Genomic DNA, 23012 nt, shown 5'->3' with positions numbered 1-23012 from the left:
TAGCAGTGTTGAATGCAACTCATGATCAAATTTGAAAGCGGCCTCATAGCTACAGCTGCACCAAGTCTGTTGGGATCTGTTAAAACAAACAGTTGTGATGTTTTTCTATGGGATGTTTGTAGTATGCAAGAGCTCTCTTGTAGTCTAACGTATGTAATGAGGTTTAGGAAAGAAAGTTGGGAGAACTACTGATTAAGTGGAATACACAAACAACTTTGGCCAAGAATTGGAGATTTGTTCCGAGAACCACTTTATCATGGAAGAACTGCATATACGGTGTGCAATGGAACCAGCGGTTTCAACCTGTTAACCCTGAGTAGAAGTTACCACTATTAGAAATAGAACTTTCCATGTTAAGTATTTCAAAGATAGTGTCTTTAAGGGCTTGAATGGAGGTTGCATTAGATACACAAGGACTGTGTTGATATCCCAAGGAACCAGCGGTTTCCAAACTGGTGGGTGCAGTTGCAACAGCCCTCATGAATTTTGAGACCAGACGATGCATGGAAATATTCTCTCTATTCTCTGAAGTATGATATTCTGCAATAGTGCTTAGATGCACATGCACAGATGTGACAGCAAATCCAGACTGGGACAGATGGTAAAGATGTCAGATGTCGCCTCCATTTGCAGTCGAATGGGTTCAGATTGTGCAGCATTCACCGCTGAGTAATGTTTCCACTTGTAGGAATAACAGTGCCTTGTTGACTGTTTTCTGGCTGAAAGAAATCATTTTTTTTTTTTTAATTTATATTTTTATTGAAATATAACATTTTGTACAAATGAATATATTCAGGAATTCCAGAAAGCAAAAACAAAAAAAATATACACACATTATTATTTATCCCTCATTTTCAGGATATCTAGCCCACATCTAGGGAGAGTGGGAGTAAGGTCATATAAACTGATATATTCTAATTTCAACCATTATTTATACAGCCGGTATTTCTACTGATGTCTTATCCCTAAGAAACCGCTCTAAATGTAGCGGATCATTAAACACAAACTTATTATTACGATACACTATATGACACTTACAGGGGAATTTCAAATAAAAACTCGCTCCTAAATCTAACACTGATTGCTTATGAGACAAGAACTGCTTTCTACGCGCTTGTGTAGCACGCGAAACATCAGGAAAGACCTGAATCTTCTGGCCACAAAAATTCTGTTCTTTAAATTGAAAATATTTTGCGAAGAATAGGTCTTTCTCTTGTCTCAAGGAAAAAGAAATTAGTAAAGTTGCTCTAGACAAGATATTGTCCATAGAGTCTTCTAAAAAGGTAGAGACCCCAGGACTTTCCAAAACATCAATTCCCCCTAATAAAATTGAAACTTTGATTGGAAATTTGAACCCCACAGTTACTAATATTCCAGCATTAGTGGCATCATCCATTAAAGATAATATCATCCTACATAATAGAATAGAATTATTAGAAAATGAGTTACGATCTTGTAATTTGCAGTTGTTAAACTTTCCGAGAACTAGGTTATTGTCATCCTTTGAATTATATAAAAAATATGTAGTTGAGATCTTGTCTTATGATTCCACACAGATTCCTTTACTTTCAAAGATGTACTATATTCCAAAAGGTAAAACTCTGAAAGAAATCATTTTGAATAAGATCTGGAAGAACGAGTTAGCACTGCGCGCCCAACATCCATGCTGCCAGCATGAGGGTTGGCAGAGCTTGGTGAAGAAAGTAGTCTTCTTGGGATAAGAGAAATGGGTCATCTCCCAGACAAAAATCGAAGGTCTGATGGATCTTCAACTAGATAAGCATACCACGGTAGTCCTGGCCATGCCAGCATGATTAGAATCATTGTGGCTTGTTCTCGCATTCATTTGTACGTTCCTCACTATGAGTGGTTTTGGAGGAAAAGCATGATGCCTGAGTTCCAGGGTATTAAGCAGCGTCTGGAGCTTCACATAATGAACTGGGACAAATGTGTTACGGTGATATGTGGAACCAAGACTGGTGACCGCTTACCTTGGCTAGTAGAGACACTGGCGAAGGAATCTCGAGGACAGGCAGCGGGTAGAGGAGTCCACCGGCAGTCCAGGTCAGGGCAGACAGCACGCAGCAGGCACCAAAGCAACTTATCCAGAGGCAGGCAGAGTAATCCAAGGCAGTCCAGGTCAAGCAGGCAGCAAGCAGCAGGAAAACAGCAGACAGACTCCCCGAAGCTACTCGTGGCCGAAGCAACGAGTAAGTGAAGAAGCTCCCTTTAAATAGGTCAAGCTTTCCCGCGCTACCCAGCACTTCCACCGGCGGCTGACGTCAAAAGGGGGTGTGGTCAAGCCCAGATTTGCACGGTGCCGCGCGAGAAGCCAGCGTCAGGGAGGAACGCAGGCGCCATCAGGAGTGCTCCTGCAGGTAACAAAATGGAGCAGAATTGATTTATTTTTCAGTGTTCTGTTGCAAAGAGGTCAATCCTTGGGAGGCTCTACAGTCTGAAGAAATGACTGGCTATGGATTAACTCAAGGACCATTTGCGTGGTCGGAATATTCTGCTGAGTTTGTCCACTATTGTGTTTGCAATACTTGGTGACTAAGTGGCTTGAAGTGTGACCTTGTTCTTCATGGCATCTTGCCATTGGATTCATGATCCAGTTCTGCTTTGCTTATTAACAAAGAACATTGTCCATTTGGATTATTATATTTTATCCTCAGAGGATGTGGTTGAATGCCCACAGGGCATTGTGAATCACTGAGATCCAGTATGTTGATTTGGAAATGATATTCTCAAACAAACCATATCCCTTGGGTCTTGTAGTGGCCTGTGTGGGCTACCCAAGCCCACAGTGGAGGCATCTGTGACCAGAATGACTTGATAGGAAATTGGCTGAAGGGGAGCATCTTCCTGTAGAACAGTTGGTTGTAACCACCAATGTATTTCCTCCCTTATATCCGGTGTGATGATTATCTTGGTATGATATGGCTGAAGGCATGGTTCCACTGAGTCCTCAAACCCCAATGTAGTCGCTGCATGTGCAAGTGTGTTAGCAGGACTACATGAATAGCCGCTAAATGGCTCAAAGTACTAGAATTCAGCGAGCTGTTGTAGAGGTTGACTTCAGCAGTGCAGTAACTGCTTTGCAGAACATTGTCACTATCTGAAGGAAGGCATGCTCATCTGACTCCAATTAACTGAATTTGTTCAGTGGCCTTCAGATCTGATTTTTCAAAGTTTATCAAGAATTGGAGGGATTGAAGAAGGGATATTGTTGATTGGAGGGTTAATCTTGATGGAGCCAGTCATCCAAATAAGGGAATATTCAAATCCTTTGACAGAGTAAGTGAGCCATTACTACTGCAAGGCATTTTGTGAGACTCAGAGGGGGCAGCTGAAAGTCCAAACTGAAGAACTTTGGATTGATAGGGATGTGTGCCTACTATGAAACATAGGAAACAGGGTTATTCTTAAGTCAATTTGATTAATAGAAGTTTATGGACTTCTCCAAACCTTTTTTTAAACCCAGCTACATTAACTGCCTTAACCACATCCTCTGGCAATGCTTATTACTGACATTAGTAGTATGGGATCTATTTAATGTTTGGAAATTTGCAAGGTACTTATAACCTGGATTAGCCACTGTTGGAAACAGGTTGCTGGGCTTGATGGACCCTCGGGTCTGACCCAGTATGGCAACTTATCTTCTTAACGAGGGGTGTATTGGAATGTGTGCATAAGCATCTTTGAGGTCCAGGAAGTAAATCCAATCATTTTTTTTAATGAATGGTAGGACTGTGCTGAGAGAAGCCATTTTGAACTTTTCTTGGCAGAGATATTGATTGAGGTTTCAAAAGATCCATGATGGGCTGGAGTCTTCCAGTCTTCTTACAAATTAGGAAGTACTAGGAATAAAACCCTTGGTTGTGAAGGGAAGAAGATACCTCCTTAACTGAATTCTACAGCAGGAGTTGTTGGACCTTGGGCTGTAGAAGTGGAAGGCATGTGAGGTTGGCACAGCAGTGTGTGGCGTTATATGATGGTGTATAAAGCTGAGATGGTAGCCATTCTGTAGTATTTTAAGACCCATCGATCCTTGGATATTTGGTTCCAGACTGTTGGGAAATAGCTGGATTCTGTCCACCACCTGATAGTGGTAATGAGTTGTGATGGATCAAAAACTTTGAGCCGGCTTCACTGCTGCTCCCTTGATCATCCTCTTGTTGAAGCTGGCTGAGATTGATGATAGTGCATCTGCAGGAGAGGTAGGCAATATGGATGGTAAGTTCTATAGGATCTTCTCAGGTAGTAAGGGTGTTCATAAGATTGAAAATGTCTCCTGCTGGAAGGATGCGGATCAGCTGATGTAGACAGTGATTGAACCGCCATATGCGGAAGATTCTAGAGGTAGCATTGAAAAGTAGTGTTGTGGGTCTCTGTAATTAGCAAAAAAAGAGCAAAAGACAAAGGAGAATACATTTTGTGAAAAAGTAAGGTAAGCTGTCTGTGGCTGAACAGACTCTGCGGGAACTCCCATAAATGCTCAGTAGAGCTCAAACCTCTACTAGGTTGGCGAAACATTTCCGTTCAGTGCTGCTGGATGGCTTCACCCACAGATCATGGCTAACTTAGTCCTGCTTATTGATGGAAAAAGATTTAAGAAAGCTTGAAGAGTGGTTGAAAGTTTGGCAGCTGAGATTCAATGCCAAGAGTCATGCATCTGAGGGTGCAACAATACAAAAGAGCTATATGCAATGGGGGCAAAAGACTACTGTGCACAGACCAGGACAGGAACCTTGGGATAATAGTGTCTGGTGATCTGAAGGGAGTGTAAGAATGCAACAAGGAAATAGCTAAAGCCAGAAGGATGCTGGGCTGCATAGAGAGAGAAGTAACCAATAAGTAAAAGGAAGTGATAATGCCCTTCTACAGGTCTTCAGTGAAGCCTCGCCTGGAGTATTGTGTTCAGTTCTGGAGACCATATCTAAAAAAGGGTAGAGATAAGATGGAAGCAGTCCAGAGAAAGGCAACCAAAATGGTATGGGGTCTGTATGGGACTTATGAGGAGAAGCTGGAGGATCTAAATATGAATACCCTGGAGGAGAGGAGGTGCAGGAGAGACATGAAACAGAAAGGTTTTTGCGATGGAGAAGGTACAGAGAAGGTTTACCAAAATGATAAGGGGAATGGAACAACTCCCCTATGAGGAAAGACTAAAGAGGTTAGGACTTTTCAGCTTGGAGAAGAGACGACTGAGGGGGGATATGATAGAGGTGTTTAAAATCATGAGAGGTCTAGAACGGGTAGATGTGAATCGGTTATTTACTCTTTCGGATAGTAGAAAGACTAGGGGGCACTCCATGAAGTTAGCATGGGGCACATTTAAAACTAATCGGAGAAAGTTCTTTTTTACTCAACGCACAATTAAACTCTGGAATTTGTTGCCAGAGGATGTGGTTAGTGCAGTTAGTATAGCTGTGTTTAAAAAAGGATTGGATAAGTTCTTGGAGGAGAAGTCCATTACCTGCTATTAAGTTCACTTAGAGAATAGCCACTGCCATTAGCAATGGTTACATGGAATAGACTTAGTTTTTGGGTACTTGCCAGGTTCTTATGGCCTGGATTGGCCACTGTTGGAAACAGGATGCTGGGCTCGATGGACCCTTGGTCTGACCCAGTATGGCATTTTCTTATGTTCTTATGTTCTTATTAATGATGTACGAACTTCAAAACTTTTCTATTGGAAAGGAAACTGTAGAACTAAGGGTCACGAAATGAAACTCCAGAGAGGATGACTCAGAATCAATATTAGGAAATATTTCTTCACAGAGAGGGTGATTATTCTTGGAATGCCTTCTCAGGATGAGGAAATGGACAAACATAGTAAATTAATTCAAAAGGGCATGGGATAAACACTGCAGATGCCTAGAGACTAGATGGAAATGAAGAAATGGGTGCATGGGGTAATCTTCACAAAGCAGTACTCACTACCCTTAACAGAAGGCATGGGGCAACCTGCACAGAGCAGCAGTTACTACCATGAGCAACTTTGATGGACAGACCAAATGGACCATTTGGTCTATCTGCTTCATTACTATTATGTTATTATGAGAAAAGTTCTAGGATCTTTCCCTCTCACCAACGACATAGGAAAATGTGGGAGAGAGGTTCTGGAAGCCAAATTTAGGATTTTAGGTAGGAAGCTGAAATCCAGAACCTCCAGGGTGGCATTATCTGAAATGCTTCCTGTTCCACGTGCAGGTCCCCAAAGGCAGGCAGAGCTCCAGAGTTTCAATGCGTGGATGAGACGATGGTGCAGGGAAGAGGGATTCAGCTTTGTAAGGAACTGGGGAAACGTTTGGGGAAAGGGGAGACTTTTCCGAAAGGACGGGCTCCACCTTAACCAGAGTGGAACCAAGCTGCTGGTACTAACTTTCAAAAAGGAGATAGAGCAGCTTTTAAACTAGAACAAGGGGGAAAGCCGACAGTCACTCAGCAGTGCATGGTTCGGAGAAATGTATCCTTGAAGAATACTAATGAAACAGGAAAGTTAGGGCATCCCAACAGAGAGGTTCCATCAAAAGCAAGCATAGTTCATATGCCTATATGTAAAAAATCACCAAAGCTAATGATTACCGAATTATCCCAAACAACTGAAAAGCAGGTTGTTAAAACAAGCAAAAACCACACTTTGAAATGTCTGTATGCCAATGCCAGAAGTCTAAGAAGTAAGATGGGAGAGTTAGAGTGTTTAGCAGCAAATGATGAGATTGACATAATTGGCATCACAGAGACTTGGTGGAAGGAGGATAACCAATGGGACAGTGCTATATCAGGGTACAAATTATATCGCAATGATAGGGAGGATCAACTTGGTGGGGGTGTGGCACTTTATGTCCGGGAGGGTATAGAGTCCAACAGGCTAAAGATCATACAAGAGAGTAATGCTCAGTAGAATCTATATGGGTAGAAATCCCATGTGTGTTGGGTAAGAGTATAGTGATTGGAGTATACTACCGTCCACCTGGACAAAATGGTCAGACAGATGATGAAATGCTAAGAGAAATCAGGGAAGCAAACCAATTTGGCAGTGCAATAATAATGGGAGATTTCAATTACCCCAATATTGACTGGGTAAATGTAACATCAGGACTTGCTAGAGACATAAAGTTCCTGGATGTAATAAATGACTGCTTCATGGATCAATTGGTTCAGGAACCTACAAGAGAGGGAGCTATTTTAGATTTAATTCTTAGTGGAACGCAAGATTTGGTGAAAGAAGTAACGGTGGTGGGGCCACTTGGCAACAGTGATCATAACATGATCAAATTTAAACTAATAACTGGAAGGGGGACAATAAGTAAATCTGCAGCTCTAACACTAAATTTTAAAAAGGGAAACTTTGATAAGATGAGGAAAATAGTTAGAAAAAAACTGAAAGGTGCAGCTGCAAAGGTTAAAAGTGTTCAACAGGCTTGGACATTGTTTAAAAATACAATCCTAGAGGCGCAGTCCATATGTATTCCGCGCATTAAGAAAGGTGGAAGGAAGGCAAAACGATTACAGTCATGGTTAAAAGGTGAGGTGAAAGAGGCTATTTTAGCCAAAAAAAACATCCTTCAAAAATTGGAAGAAGGATCCATCTGAAGAAAATAGGATAAAACATAAGCATTGTCAAGGTAAGTGTAAAACATTGATAAGACAGGCGAAGAGAGAATTTGAAATGAAGTTGGCCATAGAGGCAAAAACTCATAATAAAAATTTTTAAATATATCCAAAGCAAGAAACCTGTGAGGGAGTCGGTTGGACCATTAGATGACAGAGGGGTTAAAGGGGCTCTTAAGGAAGATAAGGCCATTGCAGAAAGACTAAATGAATTCTTTGCCTCCGTGTTTACTAATGAGGATGTTGGGGAGATACCAGTTCCGGAGATGGTTTTCAGGGGTGATGAGTCAGACGAACTGAACGAAATCACTGTGAACCTGGAAGATGTAGTAGGCCAGATTGACAAACTAAAGAGTAGCAAATCACCTGGACCGGATGGTATGCATCCTAGGGTTCTGAAGGAACTCAAAAATGAAATTTCTGATCTATTAGTTAAAATTTGTAACCTATCATTAAAATCATCCATTGTACCTGAAGACTGGAGGGTGGCCAATGTAACCCCAATATTTAAAAAAGGCTCCAGGGGCGATCCGGGTAATTATAGACCAGTGAGCCTGACTTCAGTGCCGGGAAAAATAGTGGAAACTATTCAAGATCAAAATTGTAGAGCATATAGAAAGACATGATTTAATGGGACACAGTCAACATGGATTTACCCAAGGGAAGTCTTGCCTAACAAATCTGCTTCATTTTTTTGAAGGGGTTAATAAACATGTGGATAAAGGTGAACCGGTAGATGTAGTGTATTTGGATTTTCAGAAGGCGTTTGACAAAGTCCCTCATGAGAGGCTTCTACGAAAACTAAAAAGTCATGGGATAGGAGGCGATGTCCTTTCGTGGATTACAAACTGGTTAAAAGACAGGAAACAGAGAGTAGGATTAAATGGTCAATATTCTCAGTGGAAAAGGGTAAACAGTGGAGTACCTCAGGGATTTGTATTGGGAGTGATGTTATCAAATTTGCGGATGATACAAAATTATTCAGAGTAGTTAAATCACAGGCAGACTGTGATACATTACAGGAGGACCTTGCAAGACTGGAAGATTGGGCATCCAAATGGCAGATGAAATTTAATGTGGACAAGTGCAAGGTGTTGCACATAGGGAAAAATAACCCTTGCTGTAGTTACACGATGTTAGGTTCCATATTAGGAGCTACCACCCAGGAAAAAGATCTAGGCATCATAGTGGATAATACTTTAAAATCGTCGGCTCAGTGTGCTGCAGCAGTCAAAAAAGCAAATAGAATGTTAGGAATTATTAGGAAGAGAATGGTTAACAGAACGGAAAATGTCATAATGCCTCTGTATCGCTCCATGGTGAGACCGCACCTTGAATACTGTGTACAATTCTGGTCGCCGCATCTCAAAAAAGATATAGTTGCGATGGAGAAGGTACAGAGAAGGGCAACCAAAATTATAAAGGGGATGGACAGCTCCCTATGAGGAAAGGCTGAATAGGTTAGGGCTGTTCAGCTTGGAGAAGAGACGGCTGAGGGGGGATATGATAGAGGTCTTTAAGATCATGAGAGGTCTTGAACGAGTAGATGTGACTCGGTTATTTACACTTTCGAATAATAGAAGGACTAGGGGGCATTCCATGAAGTTAGCAAGTAACACATTTAAGACTAATCGGAGAAAATTCTTTGTCACTCAACGCACAATAAAGCTCTGGAATTTGTTGCCAGAGAAGGTAGTTAGTGCAGTTAGTGTAGCTGGGTTCAAAAAAGGTTTGGATAAGTTCTTGGAGGAGAAGTCCATTAATGGCTATTAATCAATTATACTTCGGGAATAGCCACTGCTATTAATTGCATCAGTAGCATGGGTTCTTCTTAGTGTTTGGGTAATTGCCAGGTTCTTGTGGCATGGTTTTTGGCCTCTGTTGGAAACAGGATGCTGGGCTTGATGGACCCTTGGTCTGTCTCAGCATGGCAATTTCTTATGTTCTCCCATTTCAAATCACAGAATTTCCTCATGAATTTCAGATCTTCAGACAGATTCAGGGCTACCCCTTCAACATCCAGGCTGTGAGGGCCAAAGTCCTGATATTGGGGTGATATAAAGGCACCCATGAAAGCTGGGGAATTCCCCAGTTTGACTGGATTCCTGATTAAAATCTCACAGGAGTGGACACCAAATTTGTCTTGGCCAATGGGGAAGTTATGAGGATCATAGTTTCTGCTCCCTTCTGATTTCAGGAAGGTCTTTGCATACAGAAGGCATCCAAGACTAGTCTGCCATGCATGTTGCTCACTGGAGTAGAAGTTTGGGAACTTTATGTTCAGAGGAGACAAACTGATCTACCATGAGTGTGCCCCTCTCACGGAATATCTGGCTTGCTATTTTCCTGTCTAAAGGACCATTCATGGGTTTCAGGACTGGACTCATTCTGTCTGCCAGGACATTCTCATCACCTGCCAGATACATGGCACCAAGAACCATTCTGTGAGAATTGGCCCAGTGTCACATCTGGACTGTTTCCTTACTTCAGGAGGTAGGACCACATTCTTCCCTGCTTGTTGATGCAGAACATAGTTACCTGTCTGTTTGGCTGAGGACTATTTTGTTGGATAATTGATCCCTGAAAGTCCCTAGTTCAAGGAAATTTATCTCAGGGTAAGGCCTAGGTTGGATGCATCCATGATTAAGACAATTTTCACTGAATGAATTTGGAAAGGAATTCCCTTGGCCAGAGTGGAATGAATCAACCACCAGGATAGAATCCCTCAGAGGCTAGTGATGCAGATGCTGTCTTGGGAGATAAGTAGCTTGACTCCACTGTGGTCTTGGGGTCCATTGGAACCTTCTCATGTGTACACATCTCAGAGGTAATGTGCACTGTAGAGGACCAACTACCCATGTACCATGCTGTCTGCTTGCTTATCTTCCTCAAAGCAGATATCAATGTTGTACTCTTTTCTTATAGGAGAAAAGATTTAACCAAGTTATGTCTAGCAGGGTTCAAATTCTAAGATGGTAACCTTTTTTGCCAAATCTTTATCCGCGTACCAGGAGATACACATTTGGCTGCGGGCCTCTTAAAATCCACACGGCCCTCGTGCGTCCTAGCAACGTGTGTATCTTCCAGATTTCCCACGTGTAGGGCTTTTAAAATTCACCCTTAATCGAGATGGGCTAGGTGGATTTAGGGTAACTGACGACGAACCTTAGAAACTTCAACACCTGGATGGTTTTGCTCATTGATTCTGAAGTATTTTCTTGAGATGTGCTCTTGACCAATCGTTCAGGTCAGGAAATATGTGCACGGGCAGCCACCAACACAAGGCATTTTGTGAACATGTGGAGTGCTGACACCAAACTGAACGGCAATATATGATATTGAAGGCGGTGCTTCCTTACTATGAATCAGATTTCAAAGCAGATAGGAAATCTCAATGTATGTAAACATCTTTTAGTTCTAGAATGCATAGCAGGCCCTCTTCTCAAGAAGGAATCAAGATGTAGAAGGAACCATTTTGATCTTTTCCCTCACTAGGTATTTATTCAAAGCTCTCAGGTCCAGGCTAGGCAAGAGTTCCCTCCCCCTGTATGCTTCAAGATCTGGAAATACTTTGAGTATAATCTCTGCCCTCTTTTCCCTGGTAAACAGGTTCAACTGCAGTGATCTTCAATCAAGAGGGAAGAGAGCTCCTTATGTAGTAGTTCAAGATGCTGAGAAGCTACCCAAGAACCACTTGGTGAAATTTGGAGGGATACCCAATAGGCATAATCTGTAGGCCGACTGTTTATGTAAAACATCCCCCCCCCCCCAATAAAGGTTCTCCAGCAAGGACACTGGGATCCTGGCTGTGTTTTCCTCAATCCAGTCAAAATCCCATCCCAGATTTCGACTGGACTGCAGGCTGTGCCTTTTGGGCCCTCTGCTGTCTGGGACAAGAGCAAGGATCTGTTGCTGGTGAAGATGGAGGGAGATGGAGGAAAACTTCTCTTCCAAAGATAAAAATGCCTCTTTGAAGCCCCGCTTAGGTACCCCCTGGATGAGGAAGGTGCATTTGGAGTGGCAGTGGAGGGGGTCTGAGGCATCGCACAATGGTCTCATTTGAGCCACCACTTCCTTGATCTTATCTCCAAAAGTACTTTTTCCATTTTATGGCAAGTCAGTGAGTATATACTTAATATCCTGGCATAGATCTGAGGCCTGCAGCCAAGTGAACCTGCAGGCACCAATCACCACTGCAGACATCTTTATATAGAGACAAAAACAAAGGCTGAGAGGACCATATGTTTTCCAGACTTCATCCTCATGTCCACTAGTGAATCCAGGGTGCCTCGCTGCTTTTGGAGAGAACTGCTTTGATCATCCCTTCATATCCTTCAGAATGTTTTACATGTACTGGTGCATGAAGAGCTGGTAGGAGGCTATGTGGACATTAAGTACAGCCACTAATAAACCTTGCTCCCAAGCATGTCAAGGGTATGAGAATTGTTCCCTAAGAACATCAAGGAATGGTGACACCTTTTTGGCTTCTTAAGGGCAGATTCAACCACAACCAACGGTGCAAGCAGTTGCTGCTTTTCGAATATGGGAGCCTTCTGGACATAATAGCTTACATCTATTTTCACAGGAGGCACAGATAGGGATATTCTTATTTAGGCATTTTTATATACCGAACATATTGTGCGAACTTCACGTCGGTTCACATTACGAACTTGGAGACAAGGTTTTAATGCTTTGTCTCAAAAAAACCTTAAAATTTAAACATCAAATAAAACCCTATATGGGTATGCTGCTGAATTTCCCATCTAAGTTAGCTGGATATGTCTATCCGGCTAACTTAGATAAACAGATAACTTTTCAATATTGACCCCCATACATCCAAGAGGCAGGTAGCTTTCTGTACATAACAGTGACTGCCTGAGTTTCTGAGAGAAATGAAAGACCATACTCCCGCCTCTGTTAGGTTAATTCCCCCATTTTGATTCATATCTAAATTTAATAAGACAACTACTTTAGCTTCTTTCATTACTTAGTTACTCAGAGAGATAATAGCTCGTCACTTCTTTAGCATCAATTGCTATCTGAACTATTTAGCAGATACAGAAGTTTCCATGGGTTATCCTTCCTGCTCATAGATATTTTAAGCAATGGCCTCCACTTCAGGTATGCAAAGGTTCACTTGCAATTTTTTGTTAGTTTCCTACTACAGATAATTTAAGTAACTGAATATGTACATGCACACAAACACAAACCCCACCACAATGCTCATGCTGACAGTCATTTTATAAGATTTAGTCACACCTGATAATGTTGCTTAGCTGTTTTCAGACAGATTCATGAGTAGTTACGGCAATCGGATGTCGGAGGAAAATGATTTTGACTAGCTGGACTATGTTCCAGATATATAAAGGAAGTACCTATACTATGTTACCTTCTGTACTTTCCACTCATTTGTTTTGAAGCATGTATGTCAACACTATGCATGTATGTCAACACTATGCACTCAAGAATAGTTAGAAACAGAATCATGATGGCCCATCTAGTCTGCCCACAAAGTATTTTCATTATAAATTGCTCAACTTAACTGTAAATCTCAGATAAGTTTTGTTGCTTATTACATACACTAGATTTTCACATTTTCCTAGATCATAAATAAAGCATTCAAGAATGGATAAGGCTAAAATCCAACATAAATCAACTCTCTCTAATAGGATCTCTCACCTCCCCCCTTTAAGAAAACTCAACAGCAGCTGAAAGCAAAAGATCCTGATTTATCCATGGTGGCATCAGTCCAGATTCTTCTGACAAGTGTTCATAGAATCATTGGTACTATTTTTTTTTAGCCAACTCAAAGACTGAATAAGCATAGGTGAACTCAATTCCCACAGGTGGCCCCTTCAAATGACAACAGATACTTATTTCTTTCCCCACCTTATTAATGTATTTCCTTTCCTAAGCACTACAATTCCTGTAAAACAAGGCAGCTCAACTTACTACCTCTTTACCTAAGCATGTACCATAGAGGAACCTGAACAGTGAAGATGCATAGGGAAAAAAGCAAATGAATGACAGTACAATTTTGTCTACATTTTGTTTTCAGTTTTTAAGCAAAAACAAGGAAACTAAAGTCAGATCAAGGCTCCTTCATACAAAAAATTGTTCAGGCAGAAATTGGTTTTGCATCTGGACACAAACTAATCTCTCTTAGCAGTTTGTAAATCAATGACTCAAATCTAGTCCTAGAGGCCCCTAGCTTTCAGGATAATTACAATTTGATCTTTAAAGCACTGTGTACACCTGGTAGCTCTATACTACTAATAATAATGTTGTCCATTCTCAAACTGCAATGCCAACTGATGAACAGAATTTTGAACAGAAGCTATGCAAACTTTGCCCAACCAGCTATGGCCTGGCATTCCCATACTTTCTCCTTAGTCAACAATGTGATATTTCTTTTTTTGCACCATCAGAGAGGCCTTAAAAAATAAAGTGCAGCTTAAAAATTCTGGTCACGGTCATATCAAGAGAATGCCTCATGATATAATACCCTCAAGATTCAAATTCATGTTTGCATTATTAGCAGCGAAGCTATATAAATACAGACCACCTGAATTTCTGGAACTTTATACTGATAAATACTGAAAAGACAATGCATGCAATATATCAGAGCATGCTTGTTCAAAAGCTGCAAAGTCAAGCACAAGGTCAAGGGCTTCATGCCACAGGAAACCAGAAAACCTGAAAGGTGAAGACTCCAGCACATGGAGGAGGAATTCCTGGCTGCGGGCAGCAGATGACAAAATGGGAAGCAGGCAGGTGAGAGGAAGGCCGGGGACGCACTGTAGTAACCAATTGTTCAATCAAGGTGTCCTGTTGCAGAGGATTGAGCAGGGGCTTGCAAGTAGGAGGAAAATTTCAAGCATGGCTTAATAACGTGACCAAAGATGGGGTGCAGAGAAGATTTTAAAAAATCTTCCCAACCTAGACATGTGTAAATACATATTACAAGAGAATGGGCACCAACTGCGTAATTATGACATTTAGAACTCCCAAAGTAGTCATTCTTCACAGAAAGGCTGAATCCTATCAAGGTCAGTTTGGGCACAGACTGTAGTGATAACTAAATCTTAATGTTCATTACATCAGGAGGAATTTGGTTTGACAACAGCAAACAATTACATCAAATGACTATACTAAGCAGCTATCAAACCACAAATTTATTGCACAAGCATATAGTGCAGACGGAGGGCAATAATAAAACTCTACAAGGAGTTTGCGGGCCAGCAGTTTCCCTTTGAAAAAGCAGGCCAGTGGGGGGTCACAGCTAATTTTCTACCTGTGTACTTTGACTGTATGAAAATTGTGAAACACGAGAAAGCATGTGAGATTTGAAAATAATCTCTATCCCTCTCCCATCATCTTTTTCATACAGTTAATAAGCATAGTTGCATACTTGTAACAGGTACTCTCCTAAGACAGCAGGATGTTAGTCCTCACAAGTGGGTGACATTAGATGGAGTCTGGCACAGAAAACTTTGACTGGCACACTGAGTATGCCTAGCATGCCACTACCCATGCGGGGTCCCTCACCATCCAGTATCGTAATATAGAATTACAAAAAAATAAACTAGGAGAAAACCCAACACCGTGGGGTGGTGGGCGGGTTTCCTGAGGACCAACATCCTGCTGTCCTAGGAGAACACCTTTTACAGGTTAACAACTCTTTCTCCTAAGACAAGCAGGATGGTAGTCCTCACAAGTAGGTGAAACCCTAGCTACAGGCTGTTCCCGAAACAAGGGGACTAACAGTCACCTAACCAGGTGCCAACAGGCACAATAGAGGTGCTGTTGGTAACCAGGAAATCAGCCTGAACCCAAACAAAGGGCCTGAGGCAGGAAGAGTTGGGTTTTACAGCTGAAAGATTCCGGAGGGCAGACTGGCCGAAACTACTATCGCATTGGCCTGCCATGTCCAGACAGTAGTGCGAGGTAAAAGTTTGGAGGGAACTCCATGTCACAGCGTTGCAGATCTCGTCCACAGGGACTGCTCGCAAGTGGGTTACTGAAGCTACCATTGCTCTGACAGAATAAGCCTTGACATGGCTTTGCTTCGGTGTTTACTGAAGAGGATGTTGGAGGTACCCGTAATGGAGAAGGTTTTCATGGGTAATGATTCAGATGGACTGAATCAAATCACGGTGAACCTAGAAGATGTGGTAGGCCTGATTGACAAACTGAAGAGTAGTAAATCACCTGGACCGGATCGTATACACCCCAGAGTTCTGAAGGAACTAAAAAATGAAATTTCAGACCTATTAGTAAAAATTTGTAACTTATCATTAAAATCATCCATTGTACCTGAAGACTGGAGGATAGCAAATGTAACCCCAATATTTAAAAAGGGCTCCAGGGGCGATCCGGGAAACTACAGACCGGTTAGCCTGACTTCAGGGCCAGGAAAAATAGTGGAAAGTGTTCTAAACATCAAAATCACAGAACATATAGAAAGACATGGTTTAATGGAACAAAGTCAGCATGGCTTTTCCCAGGGCAAGTCTTGCCTCACAAATCTGCTATACTTTTTTGAAGGAGTTAATAAACATGTGGATAAAGGTGAACCGGTAGATATAGTATACTTGGATTTTCAGAAGGCGTTTGACAAAGTTCCTCATGAGAGGCTTCTAGGAAAAGTAAAAAGTCATGGGATAGGTGGAGATGTCCTTTCGTGGATTGCAAACTGGCTAAAAGACAGGAAACAGAGTAGGATTAAATGGGCAATTTTCTCAGTGGAAGGGAGTGGACAGTGGAGTGCCTCAGGGATCTGTATTGGGACCCTTACTTTTCAATATATTTATAAATGATCTGGAAAGAAATACGACGAGTGAGATAATCAAATTTGCAGATGACACAAAATTGTTCAGAGTAGTTAAATCACAAGCAGATTGTGATAAATTGCAGGAAGACCTTGTGAGACTGGAAATTGGGCATCCAAATGGCAGATGAAATTTAATGTGGATAAGTGCAAGGTGATGCATATAGGGAAAAATACCCATGCTATAGTTACACAATGTTGGGTTCCATATTAGGTGCTACAACCCAAGAAAGAGATCTAGGCGTCATAGTGGATAACACATTGAAATCGTCGGTACAGTGTGCTGCGGCAGTCAAAAAAGCAAACAGAATGTTGGGAATTATTAGAAAGGGAATGGTGAATAAAACGGAAAATGTCATAATGCCTTTGTATCGCTCCATGGTGAGACCGCACCTTGAATACTGTGTACAATTCTGGTCGCCGCATCTCAAAAAAGATATAATTGCGATGGAGAAGGTACAGAGTAGGGCTACCGAAATGATAAGGGGAATGGAACAACTCCCCTATGAGGAAAGACTAAAGAGGTTAAGACTTTTCAGCTTGGAGAAGAGACGACTGAGGGGGGATATGATAGAGGTGTTTAAAATCATGAGAGGTCTAGAACGGGTAGATGTGAATTGTTTTTTTACTCTTTCGGATAGTAGAAAGACTAGGGGGCACTCCATGAAGTTAGCATGGGGCACATTTAAAACTAATCGGAGAAAGTTCTTTTTTACTCAACGTACAATTAAACTCTGGAATTTGTTGCCAGAGGATGTGGTTAGTGCAGTTAGTATAGCTTTGTTTAAAAAAGGATTGGATAAGTTCTTGGAGGAGAAGTCCATTACCTGCTATTAAGTTCACTTAGAGAATAGCCACTGCCATTAGCAATGGTAACATGGAATAGACTTAGTTTTTGGGTACTTGCCAGGTTCTTATGGCCTGGATTGGCCACTGTTGGAAACAGGATGCTGGGCTTGATGGACCCTTGGTCTGACCCAGTATGGCATTTTCTTATGTTCTTATGGCCCCCAAGCTGCAGTCCCGTCTGAGCATAGCAGAAGGAAATGCAACCTGCTAGTCAGTTGGACAGCATCTGCTTAGCTACCACAACTCCCAATCTGTTCCTGTCAAAAGAAACACAGAAATGACAGCAGAAAAGGACCAACAGTCCATCCAGTCTGCTTAGCAAGATTATGGCAGTTTCTGTTGAGCCATACAAGTCCCCCATTCTTATCGGTTTCCCAGGCTATCAAAGTCAGGGCCCTTGTTGGTTGCTGTTAGAGTCCAATTCCCTGTTACCTTCTGCCATAGAAGCAAAGTGTACTGTTGGAGTTGAGAATAATATTGGAGTTACATCAAGAGTTTCAGGCTTATTGGTTAAGGGTAGTAACAGCTGCATCAGCAAGAACCCCTATGTTTATTTTTCCCAGACCACAAAATTCAATGTCCTAGTTATTTGCCGTCTATAATTAATGCCATTTTCCTCCTTTCTCCCTGCCATTAAGGCAGAGAGCAATAATGGAGTTCTGGTTTATTTGTTAAGAGTAGTAACTGCCACACCAACAAGTTACCCCCAAGTACTAATTTTTTTTTTTGTTTCTATCCTTTAGCCTTTAGGGATCCACAGTGTTTATCACATGCCCCTTTGAAATATCACCGTTTTTGTCTTCACCGCCTCCAGAAGGGCATTCCAAGCAACCACCACCCTTTTCCACGAATAAATATTTCCTGACACTGGTTCTGAGTCGTCCTCCCTGGAGTTTCATTTTGTGACCTTTAGAGTTCTAATGATTTCTTTCCAATGGAAAAGGTTTGTTGATTGTGTATCATTAAAACCTTTCAGGTATCTGAAGGTCTGTATCATATCTCCCATGCACCTCCTCTCCTTCAGGGTCCTTCAACCTCTCCTTATAAGTCATTTGATGGAGACCCCCTCCATTTTGGTTGCCCTTCTCTGAATCGCCTCCATCCTGTCTCTATCCCTATTACATAAGAAACATAAGAAAATGCCATACTGGGTCAGACCAAGGATCCATCAAGCCCAGCATCCTGTTTCCAACAGTGGCCAATCCAGGCCATAAGAACCTGGCAAGTACCCAAAAACTAAGTCTATTCCATGTTACCATTGCTAATGGCAGTGGCTATTCTCTAAGTGAACTTAATAGCAGGTAATGGACTTCTCCTCCAAGAACTTATCCAATCCTTTTTTAAACACAGCTATATTAACTGCACTAACCACATCCTCTGGCAACACATTCCAGAGTTTAATTGTGCGTTGAGTAAAAAAGAACTTTCTCCGATTAGTTTTAAATGTGCCCCATGCTAACTTCATGGAGTGCCCCCTAGTTTTTCTATTATCCGAAAGAGTAAATAACCGATTCACATCTACCCGTTCTAGACCTCTCATGATTTTAAACATCTCTATCATATCCCCCCCCCCTCAGCCGTGTCTCTTCTCCAAGCTGAAAAGTCCTAACCTCTTTAGTCTTTCCTCATAGGGGAGCTGTTCCATTCCCCTTATCAATTTGATAGCTCTTCTCTGTACCTTCTCCATCGCAATTATATCTTTTTTGAGATGCAGCGACCAGAACTGTACACAGTATTCAAGGTGCGGTCTCACCATGGAGCGATAGAGGCATTATGACATTTTCCGTTTTGTTCACCATTCCCTTTCTAATAATTCCCAACATTCTGTTTGCTTTTTTGACTGCCGCAGCACACTGAACCGACGATTTCAATGTGTTATCCACTATGACGCCTAGATCTCTTTCTTGGGTTGTAGCACCTAATATGGAACCCAACATTGTGTAATTATAGCATGGGTTATTTTTCCCTACATGCATCACCTTGCACTTATCCACATTAAATTTCATCTGCCATTTGGATGCCCAATTTTCCAGTCTCATAAGGTCTTCCTGCAATTTATCACAATCTGCTTGTGATTTAACTACTCTGAACAATTTTGTGTCATCTGCAAATTTGATTATCTCACTCGTCGTATTTCTTTCCAGATCATTTTTAAATATATTGAAAAGTAAGGGTCCCAATACAGATCCCTGAGGCACTCCACTGTCCACTCCCTTCCACTGAGAAAATTATCCATTTAATCCTACCCTCTGTTTCCTGTCTTTTAGCCAGTTTGCAATCCACGAAAGGACATCGTCACCTATCCCATGACTTTTTACTTTTCCTAGAAGCCTCTCACGAGGAACTTTGTCAAATGCCTTCTGAAAATCCAAGTATACTAATATCTACCGGTTCACCTTTATCCACATGTTTATTAACTCTTTCAAAAAAGTGAAGCAGATTTGTGAGGCAAGACTTGCCCTGGGTAAAGCCATGCTGACTTTGTTCCATTAAACCATGTCTTTCTATATGTTCTGTGATTTTGATGTTTAGAACACTTTCCACTATTTTTCCTGGCACTGAAGTCAGGCTAACCGGTCTGTAGTTTCCCGGATCGCCCCTGGAGCCCTTTTTAAATATCGGGGTTACATTTGCTATCCTCCAGTCTTCAGGTACAATGGATGATTTTAATGATAAGTTACAAATTTTTACTAATAAGTCTGAAATTTCATTTTTTAGTTCCTTCAGAACTCTGGGGTGTATACCATCCGGTCCAGGTGATTTACTACTCTTCAGTTTGTCAATCAGGCCTACCACATCTTCTAGGTTCACTGTGATTTGATTCAGTCCATCTGAATCATTACCCATGAAAACCTTCTCCATTACGGGTACCTCCCCAACATCCTCTTCAGTAAACACCGAAGCAAAGAAATCATTTAATCTTTCCGCGATGGCCTTATCTTCTCTAAGGGCCCCTTTAACCCCTCGATCATCTAACGGTCCAACTGACTCCCTCACAGGCTTTCTGCTTCGGATATATTTAAAAAAGTTTTTACTGTGAGTTTTTGCCTCTACAGCCAATTTCTTTTCAAATTCTCTCTTAGCCTGTCTTATCAATGTCTTACATTTAACTTGCCAACGTTTATGCTTTATCCTATTTTCTTCTGTTGGATCCTTCTTCCAATTTTTGAATGAAGATCTTTTGGCTAAAATAGCTTCTTTCACCTCCCCTTTTAACCATGCCGGTAATCGTTTTGCCTTCTTTCCACTTTTCTTAATGTGTGGAATACATCTAGACTGTGCTTCTAAAATGGTATTTTTTTAACAATGACCACGCCTCTTGGATATTTTTTACTTTTGTAGCTGCTCCTTTCAGTTTTTTTCTAACAATTTTTCTCATTTTATCAAAGTTTCCCTTTTGAAAGTTTAGCACGAGAGCCTTGGATTTGCACACTGTTCCTCTTCCAGTCATTAAATCAAATTTGATCATATTATGATCACTATTGGTCTCCAATAGTACTCCAGGTGAGGCCTCACCAAGGACCTGTACAAGGGGATTATCTTTTTTTTTTTTTTTTTTTTTACTTGCACTGCCCATGGCCTCCTGTTCGCTCCAGGTAGAAGACTAAGGCTCTCTTGCAATCCAAACTGTGCAAAGCCCATTCACCCTGGTGCGAATGAGGCTTTGGAAAAAAGGTAGGTAGGACGACTGACTGGTTCAGATGGAAATCAGTCACCACCTTAGGCAGGAACTTAGGGTGTGTACGGAGAACCACCCTATCGTGGAAAAACTTCGCGTAAGGTGGATACGACACCAAGGCCTGAAGTTTGCTGACCCTGTATGCCGATGTGACCACCACCAAAATGACAACCTTCCAGGTTAGGTACTTCAGGTCACAGGAGCATAAGGGCTCAAAAGCAATCTTCAAAAGCTGGACAAGACCACACTGAGGTCACAGGACACAGCGGGGGATCATAGGGAAGGCTACAGCTGAAACAGATCCCTCATAAAGCGCCTCACTATGTGCTGCAACGAGATGGGCAAACCATCCACCACTTGGTGGTAGAACCCAATAGCACTGAGATGCCCCCAGTGTTGGTCTTTAGGCCAGCTTCCGAGAGTGCAGGAGGTAATCAAGTAGCTTTGTTGTGGAGCAAGCGAACGGATCCAAACTGACATGCTCACACCAAATGGAAAACCTCTTCCACTTTAGGCCATAAGACTTCCTAGCGGAAGGCTTCCTGGATGCCACCAGAACCTGAGACACCTTATCTAAGACGTCTAGGGGCTGCAAAATCACCCTCTCAACATTCAAGCCATTAGGGATAAGGCCTGGAGGTTGGGATGGCACAGTCTGCCCTGATCTTGCGTAATGAAGTCTGGGGAGGACCCCAGAGAGATAGGCTCCCAGAAGAAGAGATCCTGCATGAGGGAGAACAGGATCTGTCTCAGCCACTGAGGAGCAATGAGGATAAAGGTTCCCTGGTCCTGTTGGAGCTTTAGGAAAGTCTTCAACACTAGCGGAAGTGGAGGATGCGCATATAGGAGGCCCATGGCCCAATGACAGGCGAAGGCATCCAAGGCTGGTTTGCCGTTCTCTCTGAGCAGGGTGCAGAACTGATCTACCTTCCTGTTGCAGGGGAAGCAAAGAGATCCACGTCTGGTGCTCCCCAGAGACGAAAGACCCAATCCACAACCTCCTGCTTTAGGGACCACTCGTGGAGTCAGAAGGAACGACTCAGGTCGTCTGCCACCAGGTGGTGGACGCCTGGAATGCCCTTCCGGAGGATGTGGTGAAGACCAGAACTGTGAAGGACTTCAAAGGGGCGTGGGATAAACACTGTGGATCCATAAAGTCAAGAGGCCGCCAATGAAGAGTGGGTGACTCGCCAGAATGATGGCTACTGCCTGGAGACAATACCCTTATTCAATAAACATACACATGCTTACTGTGACTCCAACATCGCTCTAAGCTTCAACAGCAAGAGGAAATGTGGAAAAATGGATTTACACTCACAAAGAGGGGAGTAGCTGGCTTGTTACGGCGGTTACTACCCCAAACCAAATAAGCCTGATGCTTCACCTTCAATGCACATACAGCATAGTTCTCTGCTTCAACGGCAGGGGAGAAGAAAAAAGGGTTCGCACTCACAAAGTGGGGAGTAGCTGGCTTGTTACGGCGGTTACTACCCCAAACCAATTGTGTCCGATACTTCACTTTCGATGCATATCCAGCATGGCTCTCTGCTTCAACAGCATGGGAGAAGACTGATACATCACGCATTTCCAGCATAGCTCCCTGCTTCAACAGCAGGGGAGAAGAAAAACAACTAATAAGGACTGTATAACATAGTCTGGGTAAAACAAATAAGCATGGCTGTAGCTTGCTTATTGCGGCGGTTACTACCCCTACTACCCCTAACTAATCAAGCTAGATATTTCAATGGTGGGGGTGGAAGGGAAATAGAACCAAGAGCTAAGAGAAACAGATAAGTATGAGAGAAAAAAACGTGTGAAGCTTGCTGGGCAGACTGGATGGGCCGTTTGGTCTTCTTCTGCCGTCATTTCTATGTTTCTATGTTTCTGTCCCCGGTAGGTTCATGGCTCGTAGAAAATGCCCTTGGATAGAGCCCAAGACCAGATCTGGACTGCCTCCTGAAAGAGGATGAACGATCTTGTGCCTGCTTACTGAGGCACCACATCACCACCTAATTGTCAGTCTGGATGAGGACC

The 23012-nt window shown here is 42.2% G+C and overlaps 1 protein-coding gene across 1 annotated transcript in view; it reads right to left on the bottom strand.

Moving 5' to 3' along the window:
- Nucleotides 1–23012, bottom strand: part of AP2A2 (adaptor related protein complex 2 subunit alpha 2) — a 373009-nt gene that overhangs the window by 49069 nt on the left and 300928 nt on the right. Inside the window, 1 exon segment of the mRNA XM_029582982.1 lies at nucleotides 14317–14472. Within this exon segment, the coding sequence (XP_029438842.1) occupies nucleotides 14317–14472 (156 nt within the window).

This window comes from Rhinatrema bivittatum, chromosome 17 (assembly GCF_901001135.1).
Source record: "Rhinatrema bivittatum chromosome 17, aRhiBiv1.1, whole genome shotgun sequence".
Taxonomy (NCBI): Eukaryota; Metazoa; Chordata; class Amphibia; order Gymnophiona; family Rhinatrematidae; genus Rhinatrema; species Rhinatrema bivittatum.
The sequence above is the reverse complement of the archived record's forward strand: the minus strand, read 5'-3'. Positions and strand labels throughout refer to the sequence as shown.